This window comes from Balaenoptera ricei, chromosome 5, assembly GCF_028023285.1.
Source record: "Balaenoptera ricei isolate mBalRic1 chromosome 5, mBalRic1.hap2, whole genome shotgun sequence".
Lineage (NCBI taxonomy): Eukaryota > Metazoa > Chordata > Mammalia > Artiodactyla > Balaenopteridae > Balaenoptera > Balaenoptera ricei.
This window is the reverse complement of record NC_082643.1, coordinates 46,308,244-46,325,461: the sequence shown is the minus strand read 5'-3', so window position 1 is coordinate 46,325,461 and position 17,218 is coordinate 46,308,244. Positions and strand designations below refer to the sequence as shown.

Below are 17,218 nucleotides of genomic sequence, written 5' to 3'. Positions count from 1 at the left end.
TTTTCCTGTAATATCCTTCCAAGTGCAAATTTCGATGAACTCTCTTCATTCCTTATCTAATATATGAGGCATTTGACACTGTTGTCTTTCTTAAAGTACTATTTCTTGATATATTCTCCTCTCTTCAGTTTTTGCAACAAAGTAACTCCTTCCTGGTTCTTTCTGATGCTTCAGGTCACTGCTTTTTACTCTCTTTTGCTGATTCCTCTTCCTACCCGATAAAATTGATGTTCCAGATTTCATTCTTATCTCCATCTTCTCCTTTGTCCATCTCAGTCACCTCTTTGAATTTAAATACTGCTGATACTTCTAGATACATTACTCCATCTAAGAAAACTCTCTAACTTCAGAAATTCATCCATTATCTATTTCTTCCATTAATATGCATTTAGCGTCTACCATTGTGAGGCATGGGCTGAAAAAAGGAATTGGAAATAGGGCAGTAAACAACACAAACCAAGATCCTTGCTTTCATTTTCTTGGGTATTTCATAAGGATTTCAAGTTCAAGACGTCTAAAACTGAACTACACGCCCCCACCCCACCTCCTGCAATCTGTTCCTTACCTTGTATTTTATTTCCTAGTAAATAATTCCATCCACTTAGGTATTCAAACCAGAAATCTAAGAGTAATCCTAGACTCTTATCTCATTGATGTCTTTCTCATAACCATTAAATCCACTTTTCAGTGTCTTCTCAAATCCAGTCCCTCATCTTCATCCACAAGTACATTTCAAGATCACCTGGGCTCTGCCTGTATAAAAGGGGATAGTTTTATGCCTACCTCATGGTGTTGACAGTAAGGTTGATGAGATAATAGATTCATTAGTCTCAGAACAGTACCCAACACATGGTGCTTATTAAATAAGTGTTAGTTATCTTTATTAAATACTAATAATTATTAGCTATCAGAATTGGCATGTGAAACGAAACCTGTTTCCCTTCCCAGCCTAGGAAAACAAAAGTATTGACTAACAATCCAAATCAGTTCATCAAAAGTACCACGTGCTACACAAATTAACTTCTTTAGATAAAGTGTATATATATAAAATCTGCCTGTACTTCAATAAGGCTTTTAATTTGAGGTCTGAGCAACAAGATAAGAATGTGTGATATAAACTGTGCCACTCTGAGTATAACTATGACTCAAGCATTTTATTGGGATTATGTATATCTATATATCTCAGAAATATATGTATGTGTGTGTGTGTGTGTGTATATATATATATATATATATATATATGTAAGGTTGAGGATCATACCCATGTCCCCTATTCCAATTTGTGAATCTCCTAACTGAACAGCCTGGAGGATGGAGGTCAATTTATCTTCTTTATTATGAATTAAACTGAATTGGGGGACCCAGCTTGGGTGCATAGTCAAATTGGCTTGTAATACTTTTACCACTGGATTGAATTTATCACCAGTACTATAGGCTGCTCTCCTATCATCACCCTATTGGGCATTGAGCCTGCCATGATAAACTTCACTCATGAAAGCTAGCTAAAGTGAGGACCTAGAAAGCCATGAATGTTCAGCTCCTTTTCTCAATTCACTAATCAGATAGTCATTCCTGCTCTCTTGTGGAGGCTTGATTAAACAGACAAAGATTGTTGGAAAACCACTTTTCCTAACTCTGTGCCTCAGAAAGGGCAAACACTCCTATGTCTTGGCCATAGAAGGAGTAAGAGGGGAAGAGAGAGAATAGTTCTCACTAATATGCACCCCCAAAGATATGAATATATGATCTATATAATCAGTTTTTTCTGAGTATTAAAAAATTTGAGGGCAAACATATTACATTTTCAGGTAGTAGCAAAAAGGTGATGCCTCAGAAAACAATGTAATTCAGAGTGAGTTTAAGCAATGAAATCTACTCTTTCAAAATGAAGAAGAGGAGTAATAGAGGGAAAAACAACCCAGAAATAGGATAAGGGGAAAATGATTAAAAATAAATATTACAAATATTTGAGAGGCATACTGGGCTGTGAGCTCTACATGACTTATCTCTGTGGCTGTCATTTTAAAAGCAAACATAATATTAGAGATATGTTAATGGGAATAAGATATGTAAAAATAAGTGTATTGAGGATACTTCCAATGCACGTAACAGCATTATATTTGTTTTTGACAAGTAGGTATAAAATGAGAGGTGGAAAAAAATAGAAAGTTTCCATAGACGAACATCCAAAGAAGGGATTGAACAGGCAATGTTGAACAGTAGAAAGAACATGCGTATGCTTTGAAACACACAGATCTGGGTTGAAATATTAGCCCTATGATGTATTAGTTGCAGGGTGTTAACTATGCTGGTTGAACTCCCATAGTATCCTTGCCTTATTTGTGAAATAAGAGCAAATTCGTATGGGTGTTGTTGTAGAATACATCACATCATGTCTGGCCTCTGGTAACCTCTCAAACACAAGTAGTTTTCTTACTGCCTGGGAAACATATTATTGAAAAATAGAACCTTAAAGGAATGAATTAATTTGTTTTGAATGAAAAGAAATGACTTAGCCTGCCTTTCCTTCCAGTAAACAGTCTCTTAATACCCTGAATACTCAGTATCCTGAAGAGTCTGAACTAGAAGAAATAGCCTTAAATTGCAACAATTTTCTTCTTGACTTCCTGGGAATATGATACTGGAATAGGTCCTAGGTCCTAGAGTGTCCAAACCAGGAAATCATGCAAAACAGTCATAAATATGTATCTAAATGATTTGAAAATAACCCAGTCTAATCTTTTCTGCAAGAATTTTAATCACACATGTGGTCTACATGGTTGTATAGGCTGTGATCCTATCCATTTATTTTGAAGCTGAACTGCCCCAAATATTTTCTGAAATATATTTGTCAATTTAATTCATTATGCATATTAATTCCTAATAAATATTTATTTCTATAGTTTTTACAACTGGGACAGTCATGTTGCTGTTTGGAATTCAACTCCCAACTACCAAGTGATTGCCGATAATCCAGAAGGCTTACTTTTCAAATACAAAAGAGACAGAAAAATTCTCAACGTGGACCCTAAGGTAAGTCTGCTTTTACACTTAGGTGTCTCCTCAAATTTTATTGTATCTCTACCATCATTCAAAAATTATTAAATATTTGATCTTAAGCTTTTAAATTTAGAAGTGAAAAGCTATGTGGAAACTTAGAGCATCTACTATCCTTGAAGAAAAAAACTTCAAAGCAATAAATTATCAGAAATCAACAAGGAAGAATTCGGGGGGAATTTAAATGGAACTCACATGTGGGAACACTTCTCCAGGCCTGACAGCAGAATTAGGTCAGGGGGCCAGTGGCAGCAAGTCTGTTTGCTCTAATTCTGGGGAGTCCAGTCACTTTCTGCTCTGAATGGGGAGATGAGTCATTTAGGGAAGAGAGACCCTCACTTCACATACGTACCTTTTTTTATGTGACTAACACTGAAAACAGTATTGTGTTTAGTGCATTTCTGAGCATTAACTTAGAAAATACATTTGATTTAAATATTTTAAAAACATGTCCCATGATATTTTGAATTTGTTCAAAGAAAAATGTTTACATCTTACATATTTTCAAAGACTACATTTACATCATGACTTTTAATCATGATTTGTCATATAGCTGGGGTCGAACGTTGAAACGTAAAAGTCGTATGTGCTTGGATTGCTTTGGTGGGTTTTTTTTTAACTTTTGAAAAACATGTTACTCACATGACAGTATCAGTCTAAAATCCAAAGTCAAGAAAAATAGTTCTTCATAGTGAAAGAATAGAAATTGTGTGATAGGCCTGGGGTAGGTAAAGGATGGACCGAAGGTAAAGGGGAGTCTGATTCTAAAAACTTTTGAAAAAGTTTTTCAAAATAAAAAATATTTTGTTTCATATCCACTTAATGTAGTTCTTTGCTCATAAACAGTACTTAGTAACTATGTGCTCAAAAAATGAATAAAGGAAATTTTGTAGCAAGAAATAGATTCTTGTCTGAATCAGATACAGCTCCAAATACAAGAAACCCCAAGCTGGTGGCTTAAAGAGAACAGAGACTTCTTTCTCTCCCACTTGTAAGTCTAGATAGTGGCTGTCCAAAGTTGGAGTGGCAGCTACACTGTCATCTGGGCCAAGGTGGCCCTCATCCTCTTAGGCCAACATAGATCTCCAGCCAAAACAAACACCTTTTAAACAGAATGTATGGAAGAAGGTGAGTAGGTACAAAGAACATGCCCCCACTGCCTTGTAAGGAAGTTTCCCCAAAGCTACCACACTCATGGTCACTTATGTTCCATGGCAAGAGCTTAGTCACATGGCCATATCTTGCTACATGGAAGGCTAGGAAATGTAATCTTTATTTAGGTAGCCATATGTCCAGCTAGAAACAAGAGTTCTACAAAAGGGAGAAGAGAGGTTTGGGTAGACAACTAGCAGTTTTGTTCCCAGATTGGCCTTATGGACCACCCCCCCCACCCTTGTGCCCTAGCCTGGCTGAAGACTCCTGCCTTGGCAGGGGAGCTTCTTTTCCTGTTCAGATTTGCACAGGCAATAACAAAACTGATGCTGAGATTGAAATAACACAAGCTTTATTCAATGGCCAGAGAATGGAGAAGCCGGAACTTAGTTCACAAATCAACTTCTAGTCAGGGGGTGAGCAAGGCAAGATTTCTAACGGTAAGGTTAATGGCAGTGAGGCATATGCATTGGCTTTCCGGGAATAGGCGGGGTTCTTCCTGGAACTGGTTGCCACCTCCCTTTTTTCCTTCTATGGTGCGATACTTCCTGTTATGGCCACCGGCAGTCGTGTCACTTAGCATGCTCGTGTATTACAATGAGCGTATGATGGGGCTCAAGGTCTACTGAAGACCAGGTCATCAGCCATTGTAGATTTGGCCGGTTCTAACCAGTTCTGGTGGCCTCCTGTTTTTCTCTTCTGGTGGTTTCCTGTGAGACAAAGATAACACTTCCCCACAGCTTACATTCCCTCAGGGGAGGGGGAGAGTTAGAGTTAACAACCAGGGTGACAGTTTCTGACACAACGCTATCTCCTTCAAAAGAACACTACTCTTTTTTTTTGTTCTCAGGTTTCTCATTAGTAAGATGAGGGACTGGACCTGAACATCAGTAGGGCCATATTTATTATGAATCTATGAATAGCAGAGAAGTTTATGAGTGCATCTTCTCTCTGGTGGTGCCTCTATACTCATCATAGATGGGTGTCAAAATGTTATCATTTGAGGCAAATTACAGAAAACTTAATAAATAGCATTCACATTTCAAAGGCTGAACTATGTACATAAGAAAAGATATAAATTAATTTATAGCATCATTGAGATGTATGAAACAAATTTTTGAATCAGTTTTGAATGACATCACACAGACTCTTTTAGGGCTCTATTTTAACTGATGCCATATACATATATCAAGAATGTATGTCATGCATTAGAGTTTTTGTCTATGTCTTTGAAGAATCATTATTGAATCCAAACTGCTGCTTGACTGGTTCAAATAACTTTAACTAAAACACGCATTTACAGAATAATCAATCATGATCTTTCAAAGACTTAGTCAACAATCCATGAAATATAACATCTTCCTCTTTTTTCCTGGAAGATTTTAATTGTAACTCAAAAGATTCATGATGAGTCTGAAGGAAAGGCACTTCCAAAATCTTGGAGAATGAACAAGGATTTGGTTAATTAATGATAAAAGTAAAGAATTATTGGGTGAGACATCCAATGATATTTGGGTACTTCTATTTCTTTAAATTTTATTTTAAGCTTATCTTTTTAAAGATAAAAACTTACTGGAAAAGAATGTCGGTCTCAGCATTAATAAATAAAATTCTAGGCCTTACTTTACTATTAACTGGCTGTATGGCCTTGAGAAATTCACTTTACCTCCCTAGGCTTTACTGTTCACAACTGGACAATGAGAGTCTGTTTTTGTTGTTGTTATCATTGTTTTCTGATTTCTGGAGTCCCTCTACAGGCTCAGACCTGATTCACAGAGATTCTGACTCAACTGGGCCCAGAAGTACATATTTTCATAAGTGGCCAGTGTGATTCTGCTGTAGATTGCCATGAACCACAATTTGAAAAAGTCTTATCTATAAAAACACAATAATCTCAAGAGATCTGGTACTCTGTTCCCAAACACAAGTGTTCTCAAATAAAATATAACACATATATTTTCATTTTTATGGACTAGATATAAAAGTAGCATGTACATCACCTACCTGATCTCTTAGCTTTTTCACCCTCGTCAAAGAGCCATGATCCTTTTATATTTCATGTATCCACATAGCAGCTCTTACAGGCCTGCAGGAGAGTCAAGAAATAAGCTAATATGTCAAGTTTTTTGAACTACAAACAATGATACGAGTTACGTTTTTATAGTCAGTATTCTTCTTAATAATTTTGCTGACAATTCTTCCTAAGATGAACACCTTCTAATAACTCCATACTTAAAGTGCTATAAAATGTTGTAAGAACAATACAACTCAACTCTCCTTTTCGTTTCCTTCAAGTACTCTCTTTGAAATATTTTATGCTTAAAATTAAAGCGGTCAAGATAAATGAAAAGTGGAAACACTGGTAAACAGGATGTGTTTCCTTTGTACAACACAGATGTAGACTCATTAATTCTTAAGCATGGTTCCTATGAAACATAGTTGTTTGTGAATGGTAAGAGTGGAAAAAAGAAAATTGTGCAGGTCTTAGAACAAGTAATATGAGTTCATTGGTTAAGAAATTCCCAATGCAATAAGAGTTTGGTTGCACTGAAAACAGGACCACTGGCTTTAACTTCCCTGCAGCTGTATAACATCTGGAACAAATAAGGTCAGTTTCTATTTTTGAGTGAAGAATGCTTGTCTAAGTGATTCACACCCACCAAAATGTTTCCATTGTATTATCTTTAGAAGGATTGAGGGGACGCACTTTGCACTCACTCCTCTGCATTATCTGGACAAATGAGAAAAACTAGGCATTTTTCTTTTGCTTTTAGGAAACGTTAACCTGAAAGAGTTTGCTTTGAGTCTTAGCCTAACATAGGTGGTCTAAAACCTTCATGATCTACTAATAAGATGAGAGAATGTATAAAATGGTTAAAATAGGAAAAATCTTCCACAGTTACACCAGCTTTTTTCCTTTTCCCTCCCCTCTTCTATTTACTAATGTGAGAACCCATCACCTGGAAAAATGTCTGGTTAATAGGTACTTAATAAATATTCATGGAACAAATGATTAAATGAATGATTCCCTCCAAACACACAAATATAATGCCATAGTAATTCAAAGTTGAGGAGTGGATTATGTCACTGATGCTTGAGGTAACAGTGATAGCTAGAAAGGGTACAGTCACACCGCTCTGTATTGATCCAAGTAAGTCAGAAAACAAATTACAGGAACTTATTGGTGGAAACAGCTAGTGTGGCCGTAATTTTAGGCTTTGTTGAGGTTATGCAGAAACCTTTATTTTGGTATGTGCTTTCAAGTGTTCTTGTGCAGTCCCAGGAATATGTAATTTAAGCTGTCTCAAATTAACACTGTTAAATTAGAATATGTTTTTGATTTATGAACAAATTGACACAAACAGGTTAAATGACTTGCTCAAGGTCACAGAGTCCATCATTAGTAGAATCCAGCGATGGAGCTTAAACATAAATTTGAGACACCGTAGGGAATGTAAAGATGAGCAAGAGTTCAACCCTTGCCCTTTAAGTGCTTGAAAGATTTTTAAGGAAACAGGCATGTAAAAAATATAACTGCAACATAAGGAAGAAAGTAATATGTTGCAAAAAGAGAAATGCTTTGGGGATTCAGTGGAAGAAGAGATGACTTTTGATCTGAGGCAGGAGCCAGTGGAAAGGGGATGTTGAAGGGACAGCATTGGGGATTATTAGGTGATTATTAATAGAGGAGGTAATCTTTTAACTGAAATTGAAGAATGATTAAGAATTGAACTCATAGAGATGGAGAGGAAGATAATGCCAGGAATGAAACCTATTAACAAAGATAAGGTTGATGAGTGTAAAACAAAGGCAAAGAAAACCCTAAATAGTTCGATTTGGCTGCTGAATTGGTTTGGAGAAGGAGCAGAATGGGACTTGAGCATGGAAAGGTCATGAAAAGCCTTGAATGCAAGACTGATGAGGACCTTGGAGTAGACTTGACAGGAAATAGAGAAATATGCCCAGGCTCTTGTGCAGGGAAATAACGAGAAGAAAGTTGTGTTTTAAGGAGATGAGAGGGTGTAGATTACGACAGACTAGGGAGAAAGACTGGAGAAGATGAGAGCATAACAGTAATCCAGGTGAAGAGCAAAGAGCACCAGAATTAGGGGCCCTACCATAGTTAGGATGTTTCTGAGTTACGTTTTTAGTATCGCAACTACCTGGCCATCCAGGTAAAGACAAAACTTAGAGAATATATCGATGAAGAAAAAGTGGTTGAGAGATCTCACTTTACTCCAACACTTAGGAAAGAGAAAGAGAGTTAGTTCTAGTGCTGGATGAGTATAGAGAAACAGGTGAGCTGGACAGATGTTAGTCAGTCTGTCGCCTCTTCATTCTTCCTTCCACCCTCCTGTTCCTCATCTAATGTTTACTGAGTAACTACTGGGCACTGTGAGGTATAAAAAGTGAACCAGAAAGGTGGGTTTCTTGCCCTAAAAAGCTTATAGGTTAATTGGTGGGTGGGTGAGAACATAAAATACGCACAGAAATGGCAAGCTGGAAAGTGACCTGAGAGGAAAGAAAATGCTCTAAGAATTCAAAGGAGGCAGAAGTTCCTTTGGACCTAAGGCGTTCAAAAAAAAGTTAATGGAAGAGATAGCATCTGAACTGGACCTTGAAGGATGAGTATGGTGAAAACATGAGGACTGGAGCCGAGGAGTATTCTGATAGGAAGGAACATCACATAAAAGGTGTGGAAGCACAGAGCATGCGGCTACGTGGGAAGGGAGAGGAGCTCCTTTTGGCTGAAGAGTCATTCTCAGCATGGGCCAGACATCAGAATCACCCAGAAAGTTTTAGAATATTTGATGTCCAAAGATTCATCTGGGTGGAAGGCCTGGGCATCCATACTTTTTAAAAGCTCTCAGGTGATTCTTAACTGCAAGCAGGGTTGAGACCAAGGTACAGGAAGGAGAGAAATAGCAGAGAAGTTTCGAGAGAAAATTGAACTCCAAGAGTGGAAGCCAAATCTAATGAGTTTTTGCCATTCTGCACAGTTCAATGAAAATCTGTACCATTTGTTTTATGACTTGGAATCAAAATTTCTGAGTACAAAAATGATTAAGACATTTTGAAAGGAGGTTATTTTTCTGTTGGCTAAACTCCAATTGGTGTGCAAAAGAAAATCAATTGTATGAAAAATGTGAAATTCAGTAAGACAGAGGCTCTTTTTTGTTACTTTGTTTAGTGTCTAATAGAGTGCATTTGAATATAGTTCCCTGATAAATAGCTGATAACAAAACAAGCAAACAAACAAACAAAAATGTTAAAAGATCTTAGAGATGCGTGGTTTCTATTAGATGTAGGAAATTGAAACAAAAGACATTATTATAGCATGAACCTTTCTGGTTCACCCTGAGTGTCACAGAACTTGGACATTATGCAGTGCAGACTGTGCATTGATTTAGCAGGATGTATTTCTTTTCTCTTTACATATCAATACTCCTGTCTATACAGCAGGCGCTCCCCAATCCAGTCTCCTATTTTTGAAAAATCACAACTGTTCAAACATAAAAATGTGCTACTTTGGAATGCAGGCTGTTATCACAAGAGCTCTTCATCAAAATCCAGCCCACCATGGCTTGACTAGTAACAATTTCCTTCACTTCTATACAGCATTTCCCCTTCCTCTCTCCTCACACCAGCCAATCAGGAGAACACTAGGCTGCACCCCCGAGAGGTTCAAACTGCATCGTTCTGTGGCAAGGCCCAGGAATTTGTATTTTTTAATATTTTATTTTATTAGAGTATAGTTGATTTACAATGTTGTGTTAGTTTCAGGTGTATAGAAAAGTGATTCAGTTCTACATTTTTTTTTTTTCTTTTTCAGATTCTTTTCCTATATAGGTCATTACAAAACACTGAGTATAGTTACCTTTGTTATACAGTAGGTCCTTGTTGTTTATCTGTTTTATTTGTAGTAGTGTGTATATGTTACTCCCAAATTCCTTATTTATGCCCCACCCTACCTGTCCCCTTTGGTAACCATAGGTTTGTTTTCTATGTCTGTGAGTCTATTTCTTTTTTGTAAGTAAGTGCATTTGTATCATTTTTTTTAGATTTCAGATATAAGTGATATCATATATTTGTCTTCTGTCTGACTTATTTCACTTAGTATGATAATCTCTAAGTCCATCCATGTTGCTGCAAATGGCAATATTTCATTCTTTTTTATGGCTGAATAGTATTCCATAGGATATTTAGGTTGCTTCCATGTCTTGACTATTGTAAATAGTGCTGCAGTGAACACTGGGGTGCATATATCTTTTTGAATTATGGTTTTCTCCAGATTTATGCCCAGGAGTATTTTTAAGTGTCTCCTCAGGTGAGCTTAAAGATTAGCTGGATTTGATATATACTGCTTTGCATAGTGATATATTATTAGCTATTGTTTCACCTTACCATATGTCCGTAAGGTAATCAAACTTCATTCCTCTAAAACATCTTTTAAGTCAACAGTCTTAATTTTAAGTAGTCTAAATTACACATTCCTGAGACTGCACAAACCGACTACAAAGTACAAACCGTACACCAAAGGCTTCTGGATAACCTCCACAGTAATATGAATGACTGCAGTAGATGCTTCCACTGATAAATCGCCGCTATTTTTCCTTACTTACTTGGATCATTATATAATGAGGGTGATGTTACTCATTCTTGCTGTCATGGCCTCATCAAGAATCATTTTGTCAGGTAGGTTTGCCCAGAGGCTTATATGAAACATACATGACAGAGACTTATAAAGCATAAACTGAAACGTAGGGCAGAAACCCTTTCTGGTCTCTAGTGCTAGCATATGGCAGGTGCTTAGTAAACATCTGTGGAATGAATGAACTGAATATTAAATATTTGCTAAAGAAACGAATAGAAGGGCCAGAAATATCCTGGAAACTTTTGAGGTTAACTTTAAAATATTTTAGGATCTTAGACATTTGAAACATATGTAGAGTTAATGCTATCTTTAAAGAGTTGAAAATTGCCAGAGTAATTGACTCTGGCGCTTTTCTGTCCTTGGTAGGTGAGTTAACCCTGGGGGTCCTTTGCTGATCTTTGGAGTGCCGATTCTAGGTGTCCAGGGCAATGGCGCTGTGTTAGGTTCTTGGTATTTTATTATTTTTTAAAATGAATGTATAGTCATTATTGTATATGATACAGATGCAAAAAGACACAAAAAATCAAAAAGCCAAATTTTACTTCCTTTTTCTATGAGCAAAACAATATCTAGGTGAACAAGGTTTAAAATTAAAAATAACTTCTACTAATGAAAACATATGTTTTTGTTTTGGGGGGTTTTGCTTGTTTGTTTGTCTGCTGAATTTAGAGGACGATTCCAGCAATACCTCCTCACAGCTCCTCTCTCCTCTGTTCCGTTCCTCCCAAGCAACCCCCCACCCAAACACTTGCTACTATTAGTAGGAAAGGTGTTAATTGCCTCCTAGTGCTGCCTCCCAGTTCAATGACTATGTTAAAATCGTCTGGAGCCTGTCACAGGCTGAAGTTTCTCTTCTCAAAATGGTGACCCATAACATTCCTACATCCTTTCCACAGATGGTTCGAATTTATTCTGTTGAAGCTCCACCCTCACTGAAGGTCCTCAGTTTTACAGTCTGTCATTTTACAAGGCCCAGGTATATTTCCTACTGGATAGTTTTTAAAAGAACCCATATTGACTAGAATAGGTTTAAGAGAAGCTATGATTTCTTCAAAGTCTCCAACAGCGTTCCCTCAACTCCACGCAAACTTGAATCAATGGGGCAGGGGACACTTACTGAATCGCCAGCGCCACTTTTTTGGCTCCTGGATTTTCCTCAGAGGGCTCTTGTAAAAGCTGCTTTTTAACTGTGGCACAGTCACAGTTATTAAGTAACGCTGAGGCCTTGCCAACTTTCTGGTTTTGCTGCCCAAATTACTGAATGTTTGGTTGATTATAGCCCTAAAACACCCGCATACTAAGAAGCTTTTAAACATTTTCTCCCCTGGGCAATCACCTGGTGTACCTGAACTGAAAGTCCACCACATATAAATTAAGTATTTACTCAACTAACTGCTAAAATCAATGGCCTTGAGGAATACATTAAAAATTACACAACAGAGCTTGGCTTTTATGAATTAGAACTCCTAAAACTTAAATGCGATGACCTCTTCTCGACCTGGAAAACTGATTTTAATTTTTATGCAGTATTATGCAACAACCCCTAGAGATAAGCACGTTGTTGTTAAGTGTCCAATATATGAACTCATATATAAGGTGTAGCACAGAAAAGGTGAGCTGGAGGAAAGAAAAAAATTAAATATATAATTTAAAATTATTATATATATATATCAATGCTTAGTAATGAAAGTATGAATGATAACCCTTCACCGTCCAAGTTGAATATCTGCTGTGAAAAGAAAAGTACATATTTCAATAAAACACACATGACAAAGGAAAATTGCTGTTTTAAGCCTCCGACTAGGACAGCCTAATCAAACATTATGCCAATGGTAAAACAGATCAAAACAGAAATGAGAATGGAGAAATTTGAGGAAGAGAGCTTTAGCCCCACTTCTTGCTCACTTTTTTGCAAAATTTGTCACAGATCAGGACAAGGAAGGAAAGAGTGGAAGGTTAGTTTCTTGGCTAAATGAAAGGATTAAATAAGAACAAAATAATTGTTTCCTTCATGATTTCAAAGACTGATAACTAATGACAGAGAAGCAGGCACCAGAAACACAGAGTCAGGGGTGGAGTCATTGTTGGTGCAAGACCACAGTTAATGGATCATTTCTAATTCAAAGAGAGCTTGATTTCTTCTGGGTCTGAACAGTTGAACATGTAGTCAGCTCCTTAACGATTCACCACCCCAGCAGATGCTTACAGTTTCTGTGTCACTGAAATCCTAAAGCAGGTTGAGGGATATTGAAATATATTGGAACATGGAACACACTAGCATGAATAGTGATCAAGTCCATTGGCAAGAGAGAAAAATCTCACGTTGATAACTTCTAAATGGTTATTGCTGCTTGGGATGTCTTCAGCATAAATATTGGTGGCCTTGGTGATACACATAGCCTCAAATAGCTGAAGCAAGAGTAAAAAACACAATAAAACAAACAAATGGCAGCCCCAACTTGGTAACCCAGAACACTACCTTAACAAGCATGTGAGGCTGCTCTCCAGAGAATAAGTTCTTAACCTTTTGGGAAACACAACTTATTTTAACAATCTGATACATTTTATGGATTTGCTCAGAAAAGAAAATGCACACATGGGACCACACACAGAGTAATATAATAATATTTTAGGATATTCACAAGACCTGCGTAAGTCTCTTAATGAATTCCACTTGAGAACTGAAGACCTAAGGGCCCTCCAAAATGCCTGGGATCAATTGAAAGGGGCTAGAAGAACAACACAAGTGGGAAAGTGGGGGGAATAACCACCAGGACTCAGGCAGGGAAAAGCTGTTTAAGAGGGGCAATAGGTAAAATGAGTTGAAGTTAAATAGATCTTATCCGCTTCATGATTAGGGCAAATTACTTAACCCCTTCAGAGCACTTCTTTACCTCGGTTTTCTCATCTGTTAAATCTGTAAAAAACAACCATTTTACACAAGGTTGTTGTGCTGATTAAATGAGAGAACGTGTTTAATGTGCTATTGAATAGACGTTGTTTCCTGGTGGTGTATCAACTTAGAAAAAAATGAAAGTTCTAAAGGAATTTCATTTTTTATTGGAATAGTTAAAAACTGGATATAATCCATATGTCCATGACTGGGCAATGATTAAATAAATTATGATACATCATCACAGTGAAATAGTATGAAGCAGCTTTAAAAATGAGTTAAAGCTATACTTATTGAAGTTGATGTGCTAGTATGGATAGATGTTTGTTTACACGATTAAATGGAAAAAGCAAGCTGTAAAACAATATTCTACCCTATAAAGTACTCATCATTTATATAAGAATTTCCCACTGATGGACATTTAGGTTGGTTTCTGTTTTTCTCCCTAGGTTTAAATAACAACTCTCTATAACCAAGTTTCTGATTTTTTTTCTTTAAGATGGACTCCTACAAAGGAAATTGCTTAGTCAAAAGATACATACATTGTAAAGCTTTAGAGAGATATTGTCAAATCACTTGGCAGTTAACCCATATCAATTTACAATTATACCTGAACTCTTTAAGACTGCCCCCAAACCATGCTCTATTTATTTTGCATACTTTTGAAGCTTTGTTAATTTTATAGTTCAGATTAATTGAGGGTCACTTTGATTTTCATTTTCAATTATTATCAGGGATGAACATTTCTTTCACATGCATGTTAGTATATTGCCCTCTACACACTTTTCTATGGAGTTTTAGTAGGGTTTTGTTTTTTTTTTTTTCATTAAATTTAAAGTATGAAAGGTGGAAAATCTTTGGCTTTCATAGTTCTTCGTGACACATTCCAATTTAGATATCTATCTTTTCACATTTATAATATTTTTGGCATACAAATTTTAAATTTTATATAGTCCAAACTATTGATTCCCCTTTCTGATTTCTTCCCATGTTTCTATGTTTAAAAAGATTCCCATACTAAGAATGGGCAAGTATTTAATGATATTTTCTTGTAGATTGGTTTATGGTTTCCTTTATACATTTAACTCTATAACTTTTCTCAGATTTTGTAGAGTAAGTTTAGAGTCTTTTTACTTTGTTTGGTCAGTTATTCTTTTTCAGTAATTTATAACCAATGATCTTATCCCAGGTCTTGTTTTACTCATATTTTATATTTGGCTTGGAGTCCCCATCTCTCCTGGGACCTAGTAGTGACTTCAGGCAGAAGTCTTTTAGCAACTCCTTACAGTGCTATGAACTTGGAGTCAGGGTTTTCTAAGTGCAGAATTTTCTCAACCAACTGCATTGCTTGTTGTTGTTGTTGTATATGTGAGATTATTTCTAGCATTCTTGTTATCTATCATTAAGGATATAGATATAAAAGGAGCATGTATCAAAGATTTTTAACTCATTAATTAATGAGGAACTGGTAGATGTTACTATGGATTCCAAGAAGAATTCAGAGCAGACACATATAAAGGGAAAAAGAAATTCTGAAATGAATTTACAACTAGATGCAAAACTGTTCTATCAAAATCCGTGCAAAAATCAGTTGCAGTCCAGCAAACACAACTGCTTTGCATTTATACAGAAAAGAAGTATTTGCATTATTATCAGATTTCTACAACTTACAGAGTTGTAGTATCAATCAAAGATGAGAAAACCTAAATTAGTGAGTAGTCAAGATAGTCACCATTTGTTTTTTGCCCTTTCACAGTCTCTCACAATTTTCCCTGACAGTCTCCTCCCCTCTTTTTATCATAATAATTTCAAAGAAAGATTATTCTTATAAAATAAAGTTGGTCTCATTAGAGTTGACTGATTTTTTACATAGGTGAAGTAAAAATTTTATCTTACCATATTGCACACCTTAAGTTGCCCATGTAAACTCTATATCCATACAGTTTTGAACAAATACTAAATTAAACTGTGCTTGGAAATTTTCATAAGAACTCTCAAACTGGATTTTTAAAAACCTCTATTATTTGTTGACCTGAGGCTAGGAAACCAAGCCCAAGGAATGCTCTCTACCATATTTCACCTGAAATACCTATAAATTTGGGTAAATTCCTCTCTTCACTAGGTCTCCCAAATATTTTAAAGTTAGTTACACAGAATATACAATATTCTTGGACTTTTTAAGCCAAGAAATAGGCCAGGGCTTCATAGGCATTGCTTCCATAAGTAAAGTCAAACTTAATCCCTGAAAAGAGTGGCTGTTTCTACCTGATTAAATAAGCATTATTTTCAAGTATGACATTCTAGTCAAGGCCCTGATTTTATAATTTGTGCAATTATATTATGTACAATTATAGATGACAGAGCGTTACTGAACCTATGCAAATAACTAAATGGCCATGGAAAGTAAGGAGACTTAATATAAATTTCTGAATCCTGGAAGAGTAAGTGGGAATCAGATATCATTTAAAAATGTTTCATTTTGGGGCTTCCCTGGTGGCGCAGTGGTTGAGGATCTGCCTGCCAATGCAGGGGACACGGGTTCGAGCCCTGGTCTGGGAAGATCCCACATGCCGCGGAACAGCTGGGCCCGTGAGCCACAATTACTGAGCCTGCGCATCTGGAGCCTGTGCTCCGCAACGAGAGGCCGCGATAGTGAGAGGCCCGCGCACCGCGATGAAGAGTGGCCCCCACTTGCCACAGCTAGAGAAAGCCCTTGCACAGAAACGAAGACCCAACACAGCCATTAATTAATTAATTATTTTAAAAAAAGCTGTTTATCCTCAAGCAACCACTCTTTAAAAAAAAAAAAAAGTTTCATTTCAGTTTACAAAAGCAGACTTTACTAAATTGCAATGGGTTACACATTGCTTAACAAGAGAGAGATAGGGTAGTTCTTATATATCTGAAAATAGAACATTAAAAGAATATCAAAAATATTCCAGACAAATAGCCACAGTATAATTTCTCTTATTAGTTCATTCAGTCTTATTATAATTGATTCCTGCTCCACTGGATCTTTGGTTAGCTGTCTTATGCAGTCCTCTCGTTTGGCCAAAACAGGACCTGGAAATCCTGACTCAGTCCATCGGCAGTGCAGTTTGGAGGTTGTCTAATCTATGTCAGCTCAGCTTTGAAGTATCAATAATTGAAGTACCTGGTATAGTTCTTTTCTACAATATTCTGAGACTTTTCTTCTTAGTTGAAGACACAGATTCTCACCTGTAACTATAAGAGGGACTTCAAGGAAGCATCGGAGTAAAACAATACCATCTGTAGGTGATAGGGACTTAAAATGGCTGAGTGATTTATTACTAATAATTTTCAAATGTGAACAGTCTGATGAGGGTTCATAATAAGAATAATGCAGAAAACAAAATGGTTAGTGCTTTCTGTGGCATGCAAGACAAAGATGATAAAGCCATTCCCTGCCCCCCACAAAAAAAAATATGAAAAACCATCTA

At 36.6% G+C, this 17,218-nt stretch overlaps 1 protein-coding gene across 2 annotated transcripts in view; it reads left to right on the top strand.

Moving 5' to 3' along the window:
* The window catches only part of CFAP299 (cilia and flagella associated protein 299), a 593,714-nt gene that overhangs the window by 571,737 nt on the left and 4,759 nt on the right, over positions 1-17,218 (top strand). For both annotated transcript variants that reach the window (XM_059924005.1, XM_059924006.1), the window contains exon 5: positions 2,904-3,033. In XM_059924005.1, the coding sequence (XP_059779988.1) occupies positions 2,904-3,033 (130 nt within the window). The remainder of the gene's footprint in view (positions 1-2,903; positions 3,034-17,218) is intronic.